Source organism: Malaclemys terrapin, chromosome 2, assembly GCF_027887155.1.
Source record: "Malaclemys terrapin pileata isolate rMalTer1 chromosome 2, rMalTer1.hap1, whole genome shotgun sequence".
NCBI lineage: Eukaryota > Metazoa > Chordata > Testudines > Emydidae > Malaclemys > Malaclemys terrapin.
The window spans coordinates 223,031,817-223,046,039 of record NC_071506.1 but is presented as its reverse complement, the minus strand read 5'-3'; the positions used below and the strand labels follow the sequence as shown (position 1 = coordinate 223,046,039).

The window sequence follows — 14,223 nt, the reverse complement described above, 5'->3', positions numbered from 1 at the left end:
CGGCACACCGGAAAGTTGGCGCCTGTAACTCCAGCCCTGGAGTCGGTGCCTATACAAGGAGCTGCATATTAACTTCTGAAGAGCCGCATGCGGCTCTAGAGCCACAGGTTGGCCATCCCTGGATTTAATTCAACAGACCAATGTTTGAATCCTTAGAACACTGGTGCTGATTATTGTTATCTGCAGCTGCAGAACCCTTCTGTAAGTGCCCTCGAGCAATTGGATCCCCTTTTATCTAACTGGAGGGTTTGCAGTTAAATTCTCCTTCTCAAATTCCACCACTAGGAGTCTGAATGGGGCTGTCAGCAGGAGACCCAGGCTTCTCTTGCTTTCTGCTGAGGACAGTGCCTTTACTACTACCCCCAGTACAACATTTGTTCTCATTCTCTGCCAGCTCCTACTCTTCATTTCCTTGTGCAGCACAGCAAGAGGGAGAGGAGGCAGCTGGCGGACTCGCAAGAGAGATCATCAGATCCATCCCCACACAGGACTGAGTATGCTACAATGATTTTGGGTGTAAGGGTGAAGACCAAGGAGGAAGCCTTGGACAATGGGGAGGAAATGCTGACGTGCTCTATACTGCTAGCCAGTGTGGATTTTAATAATTGGAGCTGTGCTGATGATAGCTACCTACTTTTTTATTCTGTCCTCTTTTTTGTGGCTGTGGTGAGAAAGGCATTTCGTTCCAACAATTTTAACCATCTGTAGAGTGGTCCTTTTGTGACTTGCTTGGTTTAAGGTCACTTTCTCCTCAAGGGAAATCTTTTTTCATGGCCTTTACAAGAGTGGACATCTCAGGCTACACAAATGCTGAGGGGACCAATGATCAACCTGTAGCCCAAAGGCGTCCCACACCACCCAGGGTAAGATGTAGTTATACATGTGATGTTTACCACTCATGTTCCAGCACCATCTGGTGTGGGATACACAGTGCTTTCTGCTGACAGACTTCATGAGCCTCAAACACACCAACCAATTCTAGATACATTCCCTACTAGAGTGGATATAGACAGTACTGTCTTAACCTGGTAATTTCTAAAAAACTTCTTTTTAGAGGGAAAACAAAATTCCTGCTCTGAGGTACAAAAAAGAAAATATCTTGTTTCCACTCCATTGCAAGAGATGAGATGAGATGTGCAAGACTAGCCATAAATGTGAGTTTGTAAAATTCACACTAACAAATGTGTGACACACACGATTGCTGAAACAGGAATTGCATAAGATGTCATATCTTGAATGTCCCTTTAACAAAAAATTATACATTATGAATCATTCCATACTCCAGCATCTCAGTACTCAGGGATACATTTCAACCCGTGATATTCCTGCCACGATCCTATTATAATGTGACACAAGTTTTATAAACACATCCCAAAAACCGTTAACACTGTTCAAAATAACTCTGTATCTTGTGACCAAATATACCCCTGTATTCACAGCTGACATGCTACTGTAATAATCTTTGTACAAGGTATGCCTTGTAAGGTGTCATTTGGAAACTCAATTTGCTGGTCAGTATTGTCCCGATAAAATGCGTGCCAACATTGTACATGAAGCGATAAGATTCTCCTGTATGATGTTATTAACACATGTTTCAAACCCCACAACTCCGCCCAGGCAATAGGACAGACTTGATTTAATGAAGGAATGTGTGCTTGCCTTAATGTGCATTTAAGCAGTAAACAGAGTCATCAAGCAAGGAGGGAACACAAAGGAAGTTCAAAGATGTGAAAATAACCCAGCAGGGAATATCCTTTCACATAGACTCTGTCTCTGGGTCTCAGCTAGAAACGTTTTTCAAGAAGGGGTCTGAAACTATAAAAAGGAGGGACAAACACCCCAAGAGACTCCCCCGCCCCTCTCTGCCCACCTCATTCTCCGCACCTGAAAAGACAAAAAGAAACAACCATTGGACTCTGGGGGAAGGGTCCTGACCTGAGAGTTTGGTAAGTAATCTGCTGGAAGCATGTGGCGAGAAAGTTTGCTTTGCAACAGAGTTAGTTTCTTAAGTAGATACTAGTAAGTGTTTTGTCTTTATTTTTCTTGTAACCATTTCTGACTTGTATGCCTCATTATTTATACTCACTTAAAATCTCTTTGTAGTTAATAAACGTGTTTTATTGTTTTATCTAATCCAGTGTGATTAAGTTGAAGTGTCTTTAAGGTAATAAACTGGCATGTTATTCCCCTATAGGAACAACGGACCTAATATAATTATACTGTCCAGAACAGGGCTGGGCCGTACAGGACATACATTTCTGGAGGAAAGATCTAGGACTGGGAATGTGTTGTGGTCACCCTGGAGTATAACCCAGGCTGGTGAGAGCCAGGGTATAGTTGGCAGGCTGCAGTTACACACAGACAGACAGGATGTGGCTTGTATGCTGGAAGTCTGTTTGTGAGCAGCCCAGGTGGGAGCTACATCTGCAAGGCATTGTAAGGTACACAAGGTTGCAAGGCAGAGGTGACACAGCCCCCCACCGGTCTCGATTGTGCCCCGCATGTCACATATGTACAATGACAGCCTTTGAAAGTTTGAGGGATTTTATATGAGTTTTGCAGGCTCTTGTAAGTTTCCCTTTGATTCTTTTTTAAGGGGCAACTTGGGTGACCTGTCAGGTTTTTGTAAACATTCTCTAAACTTTGATAGTGTTCAATAATGCAGCACTTAAAGAAAAAAAAACCCACCACGATTGAGCCCTAGACAGAAGCAGACAACTTTTATAGTCTTAAAATTCTATAAGCTAAGAGTCTGAATAATGAACTCTGCCAACATCTAGTGGGAATTTTTTTTTTAATTCCATGTTTACAAAAATTAATATGAAAAGAATGCAACCAACCATGGCTAAAGTGTTCACTCCTCCATTTTAACTTCTAAGCCTCTATTCAGATTTTTAAGGGGGGAACCCACTTATTTTCTTTTAATTAGATTTAAAGGTTTCTGTGGAAAAAGATTTTATAGAAATTTTTCTAGAAAGAATGAAGCATAAGTCATGCAAACATTCAAAACTTTTCTTCACACAGTCAGCAGTTTAGATCCCAGGTGTATTAGTCTTAAGAAAAAAAACCTGTCTCTAAAGGCTCCAAGTCCTAGAGGCTTTACCTGATCATTCTCAGTGACAGATCGGGTCCGCTCATGTGCCTTGTACAGTTCGTGTCTCCGGTCAGGCCTCTCCTGGAACCGAGGTTTCTTTTTTACAGGATCGTCATCACCAAGAAAAGGCGATTGAACTTTTGGTACTAGTTTGACATCATCAACGAAGATGAAAGGTTTAAATATGGACCTGAAAGAGATAAGAACCTTATTCACAGGGATGTTCTGTATATGACCCAGGCTACTTTGCCAACAGAGACTCATTGAACAGTATTGCATGTGCATATCTATATTACTGTGGCGGGATGGGGTCACATATGGCACAAAAATAACCTCTTCTAATATAGGAAAACAGGCCACAAGAAAAATCCATTTACTTTCAAAAACACTGGGTCCTGCAAAGTTTTGCATATTAACCTCTCTTTCCCCGCTCCATCTCAGTTTCCCCATTTCTGTGAATTACAGCATTGAGCTGCCTTCCTCTGATTTTTTTTTTGTGGTGGGGGGGGGGAGGGAGAAGAGGGTAAATGTTTTGATCATCTTTAAATCCCAATGTTTATCCCCATACTACTCTCTTGCTTTCTTTTTTCCTTCATGTTCTCTCATCCCACACTTTAAGTAGTCTGTGGGAGCTGTGCTTAGAGTTTTCAAAGAAATTAACTGGCTCAGAACCAGTCTCCCAACCTAAAACTTCCCAGTTCTCCTACATTTACACAGCAGCAATTAAGGCCTGGTCCCCACTAAGTCCCCACTTCGGACTAAGGTACGCAAATTCAGCTACGTTAATAACGTAGCTGGATTCAAAGTACCTTAGTCCGAACTTACCGCGGGTCCAGACGCGGCACGGAGGCTCCCCCGTCGATGCTGCGTACTCCTCTCGCCGAGCTGGAGTACCGGCGTTGACGGCGAGCACTTCCGGGATCGATCCCAGAACATCGATTGCCTGCCGCCGGACCCTCCGGTAAGTGAAGACGTACCCTTATACATCAATAAAGCTCTTCACACAATATACATCTTAAGTCCTGCACTCAGTTCAGAATTTCTTTGCTGAAACAAACTGAAGGTGGATATATTTAAAGCCATCCACTTATGAGGGCTAGAGGAAGATTTTTGGCCAGTTATTACACAACCTACTAAGTATCTCTGAAGATTTGGCATTGACCACCAGTGTCTGAACTGGGAAGTCAAGGAAAGGATAAGGAAATGGTTACACAGAAAATACTGTAATACTTTTCATCAAACAAAGCACTTGAATCTGGAATTAAATGGGAGCTCAAAATACATTTGAAACCTGTCCCTAACCTAAGGGAATTTCATACCTAAAATCTAGATCTAACCTCTTGGTTAGGAACACAAGAGAAAATACTTTTAATAAATTGTTTTTTAAGGCAATGCCCTACAGCCAGTGTGAAGGAGCATGCCAAAAGGTGAGAGACTTTTGAAAAGAAGTTTGAAAACTAATGATAGAGCAGGAAACTGAAGTCTATCACTGCTGCTCTATCCATCACTCTAGAGAAGCCCTGCCATCACAAGATTCTGACCCAAACAGACTGGGGCAAGACATGTCTTCTATTACAGATATTTTTAAGAGAAGGCATGTAAAGCAGAAGTGACAGTAGCATACAGAGATGGGCTGTTATTCTTTATTTGTATTCTAGTTGCACCTATTGTTCCTGATTGACAGCCATGGAGATGGAAATGCTCTCAGAACAGCAGAAGCAGGAGCAGCGCATACTGTCCCAACAATTCAGCTCAGTCTTAAACCACAATGACCACTGCTAAGGGAGACAGTTCAGTCTCCAAGCCCACTGAATCATTGGCATCTGCAGAAACGGCCAATGAGAGTACCAATTAGATAAGATGATAGACCACCCCACCTGCCCAGTGCCTTATGTTGGGGGTTTTGTGAGGAGGATGCTTGCCCAATGAACTGCACTGAGACTAACATTTTGCATACGTTCATTTTGTCGCGGTTTCCTATTGGGGCCCAGGACAATGGGGAGCGTGGATGAGAAGAAAAGCCTTGTGACTCCCAGAGACAAAGTTCAGACAGAGAGTTCAGATGCACCTAAGGCTCATTAGCCTCCCCGAAACTCAGCCCTTATTTATTTATAAGGAAGACAATCAGCTGGCAGGGGTTTTCAGGGAGTGAGGAAGCAGGCTGGCATGACCAGAGTAGGACAGCTTTTCTCTTCACAAAGAAGCACTGACAGAGCTGTGAGTGAGTTTTTATTATATTTGATTATAGCTTGTCTAGAAAAGTTTTAACTCACAGAGAAGCAGGAACTCTGGTGTGGCTGTTTTTCTTAATGTCTTGTGTACAAACCTTGCTTTATTTGCTTTATGGGGAGCATAGGGTGCTGCTGCACCCCTTGGCTGTAAGTGGTTTCCATTATATACAGGGGTTTACAGTTTGGGTCAATGCTCTAAGAACCCGCAACTAAACAAACTGTCCCAGCACTTGTGATGGGGAGAGGGAAGGACCTCTGCAAGTCTCTCTGTTTGCCACCAGGCTAGAGGCTGTAGCTTTGCTCTGGAAGGAAAAGGAATCCCAACGGGTGTTGAAAGCCTTGCTGCAGCCTTTATGTGACACAGATGGGAGAGCAATGGGCCTGGGTAAGGTAAAGAGTAGTTTGGAGAAGCCAGCCTACCTACTGCCTTGCTCAGAGTCCAATGAAGACTTGAGTTCCCAGGTGAAGGATGAAACTCCCTTCAGCACTAAGGAACCCCTGTGGAAGCACGTTAGTCACATAGAGTACTTAAGGAAGTAGCCAACGCAACCGTCTTTGAGAACGTATGGAGAATGGGTGAGGTCCCAGAGGACTGGAGAAGGAAAAATGCAGTACCTACCTTTAACAAGGGGAATAAGGGGGACCTGGGGAATGATATAGACCAATCAGCCTAGCTTCTATAAATGGAAAGATACTGGAACAAATTATTAAGCTATCAATTTGTTCAAACCTAGAGGATAGTAAGATAAGTAACAGCCAACAAGGATTTGTCAAGATCAAATCGTGCCAAACTAATTTAATTTCCTTCTTTGACAGAGTAAACAGCCCAGTGGATGGGGGGAGGGAAGGAAGAATCCTATACCTGGACTTTAGTGAAGTTTTTGACAGAACCCCACATGATAGTCTTTGAGAAGACTATAAGAACTATGAAATTAGCTGTAAGGTGGGTACACAACAAGTTGAAAGACAATATTCAGAGTAGTTATCAATGGTTTGCTACAATCTGGGAGCACTTATCAAGTGGGATCCCAGAATGGTCTGTCCTGGCTTGGGAATATTCTGTATTTTCATTAATGACTTGGATGATGGAGTTAAGAATATACTTATAAACCTTGTGGGCAACATCAAGTTGGGAAGGGTTCCAAGCACTTTGAAGAAAAGGATTTGAATTCAAAATGACTGAAAATTGAAGAACTGAAATCAACGAGCTGAAATTCAATAAAGACCAGTATAAAATACAGCCCTTAGGAAGGAAAAATCAAATGCACAACTACATAACAGGGAATAACTGGGTAGGCCGTAGTACTGCAGAAGAGAATCTGGGAGTTATGGCGGATCACAAACTGAATGAGTCAGTGTTGTGGAAAAAGGCAAATGCCATTCTAGGATATATTACCATGTAAGGCACAGGAAGTAATTGTCCTGCTTTATTCAGCATTGGTGAGGCCTCAGCTGGAGTAGTGTGTACAGTTCTGGGCACCACACTAAGATGTGGACAAATGGGAGAAAGAGTCCAAAGGAGAGCAACAAAAGTGATACAAGATTTAGAAAACATCACCGATGAGGAAACGTTGAAAGAACTGGGCATATTTATGCAGAGGGGAGGCTGAAGGGGGAGTCTTCAAATAGGTAAATGGTTGTTACAAAGAGGATGGTGATCAATGGTTCTCCGTGTCCATGAGGGTAGGACAAGAAGTAATTTGTTTAATTTACAGCAAGAGTGAATTAGGTTAGATATTAGGTAAAACTTTCTAATTAGAAAGATAGTTAAACACTGGTTGTGAAATCCCCATCACTGAAGGTTTTTAAGAAGTTGTTAGACAAACACCTCTCAGGGATGGTCTTGGTTTACTTAATCCTGTCTCAGCATGGCGGGAGGGAGACAAGATGACCTCTCAAAGTCCCTTCCTGGCCTACATTTCTATGATTTCTAAGACAACTAATAGTCATCTGACTGTAGTGACCTTTGGTTGTCCAAGGGGACAGTCAGATTGGCATCCTCTCCCCCAAATCATCATTTCTCCAATATACAGTAAGTGGCAAATATTTTCTTAAGCTGCATGTGGTTTAGTTTAAAAAACAATACTGAGCAACCCAAGCTGGGATTCACAGTTCATGGTGAAAGAGACTTGTTAGGACATGGGTTGTTCCCTATAGTATACCCCAATACTCTGTCCTGTCCAGATTTAAGTAACGGGGGGAGGGGAGGTTATTTCTTCTCGAGAGGATGTTACAATAAACCTTTACGTAAAAATGTTTCCTGCTATTCATCATAACTTTTCTTTTCTTTTACCATGGTATGGTAATTTTATGCAGGGCAGTCATCACTTAGGCCACCCTAAGCAGTTCCTCTCCTTCTTTGAAGTTTACACACTGTATATGTAGTACTCAGACGTGTGTGTTCTTTTAATCATGGTCTGGACAATAGGTACAGGTTAGTGTGTCAAATCTTTTACTCTCCCTGCCAGTCACAGGATACAGAATCAAACTGCACCACTAGGCCCAACAAACAGAGTAGGGGTGGGAGCAGAACAGCTGTGATGTCAAAATGATCTAGCATGTTTCATGTAAATGTGATTTGGGGTTTTTTTGTTTTGTTTTTTAAGCGTAAATGATCACTGGCTTTTCAACTCTGATAGCTTCCATTTTAAATTGCAATAAACTACATTTAAATCACATAGCACTTAGGTGTTCCAACAAGGCTTCTAAGATGCACGTAAAGGCTCTGTCTGTTGAATGTGTTTCTGATGTTGTGTTCTAACGTAAAGCAAAATGTTAGTAACCAGTCATGACTGTGTCAGACTCATCTACTCTGACAGGAAGTGTTTTTTATACTACCACAAAAGCTTGGGTGAGGAAGGGACAAAGGGATCACCTTACCTGTTTTAAAGAATCAGATTTGAACCTATGAAACAAAATCTGAGTCAAGGTTGAAACTGCCCTTTAACTCTGTCCTAAAAGTTACTGGAACTAACCATTGTGGGTTCATAGATTAACAAAAGGAAATGGGGAGAATTAGGAAAGTGACTCGTAGCAAAAAGTCATTTTGGTTTTCAAGAGTCTATTTTGAAGTATAGGCATCAGTACCGTACTTGTCCTTTTATTGAGGGATTTACACCCTGATCTAAAGCCCATTGTCAATGGAAGACGTAATGAATTTTGTATCAGGTCTTTGTGTTTGTTTGTTTTTTTTAAAGATAAGTCTTTTGACATAATTAAGTACAAGAACCATGAAAATTCCAAGACCAGTTTCACCACAACTTTATATTAAACATGATACAATCTAGATGCAGCACAGATTGTCAGAAAACTAGTTAGCAACAAGAATATGTTCAAGTGCTTGGTTTTTTTTACATTAAATCCCAATACATCAAAACTGCAAATCAGAAATGCTTTAAATGCTACATGCACAATATTACTCACTCACAATAATATTACTTTTGTAACACTTTGTATAAAAACTGAAAAACTAGAACTTTTTCCCGTGTTGGTTTTGGGTGACAAAGCAGAGATTGCAACTTCTTAGAACTGCCACATTATTCCCTAAAGTTGAATTAAGATAACTAAACATTTTTTTTTATTGTGTTCATTTCTGTAGTTTAAGAATGAGGTTTGGACAAATTTGTTCAAACTTATTTTGGCAACACTAGAAATAAAAAGGCCAGAACAATGGAGTATCACTAAGCCTCTTACAGTATATGCTCAGCCATTATAATATGACACACTGTGAGAAGAATTATTCTCCTTCTTAAGATTAAAATTTAAGAAATTAAATTGAATTTACATTAATTTTACTACTTTCTGCTGATATCCTCCTTAAGTGAAATGGAACAGAAGAAAAGAATGTTTCATTTAAAAGAACTTGCCTCCATGGTGAACTATTTTTCAATTACCAAAGCCAGAACTCTGAACAAGTTAAAATACCATAGTAGGATTTAAGTGTAAGACCTAATGTATGGAATGTTAGCGAGCTACTGATCTTTACACCAAGATTAACAAAATGTGTTATCGTTTTTTTTGTCCTAGTACCGTAGGTATTTACTGGGATTTCTACTTAAACTGCATTCAGAGAGAAATCCATGTCCTGAAAACAAAGGTGTGATCCAAAGGGTGTATGGGAAGACGATGGGCAGGGCATAGAGGAGTGCTGAATCTTCTGACATAGAACATAGTCCTTGTGTGGTGAGCATAGACAGGAATTGCAGCACACCTCTGTGAAGGAACATGATGAAGGGGAAGGAAAATTATATGCACCCTCTCCCTCTTTGTTCACCCATGCAAAGCCAGTCACAAGGGGGCCCTAAATCTGTCACTAAAATCAGATTTAATAGCTTTCAATGTACATACACACAGCCAGAATCTCCTTATTAAAGCCTGCACCACTAAGTCTCAGAAGGGCAGCAGGCACCCTGACTTACCTTGAAGGGTCTGGAGTGCCAGTGAAGTAGTGAATACAGGGAAAACTAGGGTTCTGAGGCAAAACAGACACTATGCTAGCTGTAGTGAGGAAAGTTTCGGAGTCCACGCAGACACCACTACCTTTGTCACGCAAGACATCCATCATTGTTTGCACAGTGATATTTCCTGCAAGAAGGGGAAAAAGGTGCCCAATGGGCCTGATCCACATCCCACCAAATTCAAAGGCAAGTACTTTTACTTCAATGGGCATTGCATCAGGCCTAGCGCAAACAGTGCCACAGCATATAGGTGGCAACATACCCCCACCACTATTAACAGCTTGTATTTACAAAACTTAAACCCTGAAACATACTAGAACAGATTACAGCTGCCTTGCACTGCCTCAACCCTCTAACTGATGGACTTTTTGCCACTGTAAATGTCTCCATTCACAGACCCAAGTGTGAATTTGGCCCATCATGTCTAATGGATTGGAAGTAATTAAAAGTGTAGAGACAAGCTTCACAGCTCTAGGCGTGGTAAAGATAATCTATAACATGGATCATCAAATGTTTCCAGTGGCTTTTGATGCAGTTATCTATGTTTAACTAGACTGTATTATAGCAGAGAGTGACAGCTCTGCTACAGTTATGGTTAAGACCAGCTTTCTGTTTCAAGCTCAACTTTTTTAGGTGCTCTAATTAGTTTCTATTTCTTTCCCCTCCTGACCCTCTCCTGACCCTCTTCTACAGATTGAGAATTATTTTGAGTCGTGGGCATTGGACCACACCACCCTTACTAGCATTGTGCACTGCAGTGAAAAGTTTTTCATCCAGTCGCCTGTCGCACAATAACTAGATTTCGTTACCATTTCAAATATGCCCAAATCATCCTTAATATAGAGCTTTTAAAGAGAATGGCAACACTTCTCATGCATGTGCCTTGAACAAAGATTGCACATTACTCATGCACAGCAGCAGATGCTGCAGTAATTCCAAAAAGGGTTCTGGCCAGCTCCAGCTATCTTAAGTGATTAGTAAATTCTGGACCAGAACATAAACCCATTTCTGCTGATAGCAGATTTTGATTATTGAAATGCTCTGGTAATAAAAACATCCAGTTTGGCCTGAAAAGAGGGAGTGGAGGGGGGGGGGGGGGGCAGCTAGATAATGCCTCTTCCCCACCTCACAATAGGACTGATACGAACCTCCTTCTGGAAAAACACAATGCCCCCTCATCGTTTTCTACTAAGGTAAGTCATCTCTTCATGCTAGGAGAACAGGGGTGCACCGGTATGATATGACTCTTATTCCCATGTATCAAACCTACAATGAAAAGACTAAAAGAACCCACAAAATTTAGAGCTTTACACTCCATCATCCTAGTCTGTGTGATTTGATAAATAGCCTTATTCTAAATTTAGGCTGAGGCGTTAAGACTTCATGCAGGAGTTTTGCTCGAGGCAATTTGTTCTATGGATTTTCCTTCCATGTGAAAGTGCTCTCCTTGTACCAACTTAAGACTATGGCCGAACGTCTAGTTGAGAAAAGTGGGAATTAAGTGGCAAGAAAAATCAGTAAGGAAAAAGCCTTTCTACTTACCTTCTTGTTTTGCTAGGCTCTCCTGGCCTGAACAGCAGCCTAAATGGTCCTCAGCTAGAGAAAACACTTCTGAAAAATTGAATTCTGTATCTCCAGTCCACCAGCCTTGAGTCTCTGCATAACTCCTAAGCTCAGGATGCTCAACATCAATTTTTGTGGTTAATGAAAGCTGGTTGCAAATGCACTTTACTCCCTCTATGGAAAGAGCCACAGATCACAATATACCATTACTACAATAAGAAGAACAGGAGTACTTGTGGCACCTTAGAGACTAACAAATTTATTAGAGCATAAGCTTTCGTGGACTACAGCCCACTTCTTCGGATGCATATCATTACTACAATGTAGCTAGAAGCAGATAGAGGAGCAAAATATTTTATTAGCAAACTAAGCCATTGACCAATCTAGACATTTCTTTGTGATAGTCCCCTAATTACACAGGCACAGGATTTACTCATCACTTCGAGTTTCAGAGCCTGATTCTCCAGTGCATCTTGTGTCATGTTTAGATACTTATCCCTGCACCACATGATTGCACAATGCTACCGTATCAGAATGCTATGATTTTCAACCACCTCTGCACAGTGGAAGAGATTCTACAAGGTGCAAAGCAGTAGAGAATCAGGCTCTTAGATTTCCAGAAGCTAAGTTATGACACTTCACTTTCAAAAACTTGTTTGGAAGTGATCTTGACCCTTTGCCCGAGACCACATTAACTAGCTCATCCAACATGATTACAATCAACCCAAAGGAATTGACACAATAGTACTTCAGCCCAGAGTTGATCTGTGCGGCATTACGTGTTATTTGAAGAAAAAGTTAATCCCACTATTCAACACAGCATTATACACATTTGCTAAATAACTTTCTATCCCAGAAACTGTCACCTAATTATAACCGGCGATTTTAAGTTTCTTGTTCGAAAATGGGCATCATTTGAAAGACCAGCAGAAGAAGAGCTCATGTGGAATAACTCATAATCTGGTTTCCAATCAAATAGGAATACTTGTTGTTGCGGAGTGTGGGGGAGTTAGGGCCCTGCACCCCTCTTCCCGAGATTCACTGCGACTCTCAACCAGCCAGTAAAGCAGAAGGTTTATTTAAGGACAGGAACACCGTCTCAAGCAGAGCGTGTAGGTACGACCAGACCCCCTCAATTAGGTCCCTCTGGGAGGTTCAGGGAGCTTAGACCCCAGCTTGGGGTTCCCTGCGTTGCACCACCCAGCCCCAACCGAAACTAAACTCCAAGCCCCTCCCGCTGCTCCTCTCCTTTGTCCAGTCTCCCGGGCAGAAGGTGTTAATTCTCCCCACCCCCGTTCCTGGCTCAGGTTACAGCTCAGGTAGCTTCCTTCAAGGGAAGTCCCACATCCCCACTGCAACCCCCCTGCAACATTCCCAGGTCAAATCTGCCCTGCTCCCTGCTCCGTCACACTTGTTTAAAGTGTTTTTTTTTAATGTTCAATATTTAAAATGCAATATTGAATTATAAATCCTTCTGTAAAAATTTAATGTAGTGTCTTTGTGAGCACAAGACTTGTTTTTAAAACATGGTTCTCTAGGTGTTAAGACAATAATATGGATTGAAAATAATAAGCCTTCAATGTGTTTGTCTATTGTATGACTTTTTTTCCAAAAAAAAATTCTGCCTGAATTGTTTATATCCATACACATCAGACAGCATGACTAATGATTGCTACTGCAGATACTCACCAGAGGATACAGTAAACACATCATATGAGTAATGGGAATAATTGTTTAAACTATACTCATTATCCAAACAAAACTTGACAGTGAAGGTAGCAGACTTATTTTTAATAGGCAGGCTAAAGTGATTTATGAAATTTTTACTTTAATAGCATCATTAACAGCTATTGTTATAGAATCAGAGTTGCCTTTCTAATGTCCACTGAATAAAATTTGAAATAGTGATTACTAATCAAAGTTAAAAGCTGCTATACGCATTACTGCCTACAAACCAACTACAGAAATCAAGGGTTAGTGGCAGGCTGAAAGGTTTCAGTATGTTCTGCTTCACACATTCAAACTTAAATTGTACCATGAAAGGGCATTAATCTCTTAGCTGTTCATTTTCAGGAGACTGTAAGATTGGAATAATTTTGATTTGACCAACTGGAATACGTTATTATCAAGCAAAGCAAAAAAACCCATTAGCACCCCTTTAAATATTACAACAATTAAACATTTAAATTTTGTTCTTTCCAGTAGATTCAAATTGACAGAATTACTCAAGTCAGTGCTATATTCAGATCAGCAACAGGACAATTGCATGAGTATTATTCATTTACAAACGTCTATTTCCTGGATAGCTTTATAATTAAAGTATTCTTCATCACAAGTAGAGTTCATCAAGCAATTTCATTTAAGGAAAAAAGTTCTGTGTAACAAAATTATGTAGAAGACCCAATATACCAAATGATTCTAGGGACAAGGTTTGAAAAACCCAGTGTCCTATAAAGCACTGGTAAATAGCGAACTTCCCTGCTTAGTGTAGCATACCAGTGCCTGTGACTTTTGTAGTAAAGCTTTACTCTGAAAAGCTCAAGAATAGCTATTACGGTTGCAAAGAGAACCTCCTATGGGAAATAAATGTAAAACAATGCAGTGCCGCATTCCTAGACCTGCAGAGAGGCTCCTCCTCCATTCTTTCTCCTGCTGCTGGTAGCTTTTGCAAGCGGTAGGAGTGTGAAAACTGGTCAGTTTCACTGGTACTAATAGGATCTGGAAGAGCAGAAGTGAAAACAAACAAGAATAACTTCATGCTTCTGCCTGGGAAAAGCTACGAGCAGCAGCTGATGTAGGCAATGGAGTTATTGCAGGGTTGTTACAAGGAGGAGGGAGGAAAAATTATTGTTCTTAAACTCTGAGGATAGGAGAAGAA

The 14,223-nt window shown here is 41.0% G+C and overlaps 1 protein-coding gene across 2 annotated transcripts in view; it reads right to left on the bottom strand.

Moving 5' to 3' along the window:
• The window catches only part of SCRN1 (secernin 1), a 55,969-nt gene that overhangs the window by 5,520 nt on the left and 36,226 nt on the right, over positions 1 to 14,223 (bottom strand). For both annotated transcript variants that reach the window (XM_054020053.1, XM_054020054.1), the window contains 3 exons: positions 11,325 to 11,519; positions 9,744 to 9,909; positions 3,104 to 3,284 (listed from right to left, as the gene is read on the bottom strand). In XM_054020053.1, the coding sequence (XP_053876028.1) occupies positions 3,104 to 3,284; positions 9,744 to 9,909; positions 11,325 to 11,519 (542 nt within the window). The remainder of the gene's footprint in view (positions 1 to 3,103; positions 3,285 to 9,743; positions 9,910 to 11,324; positions 11,520 to 14,223) is intronic.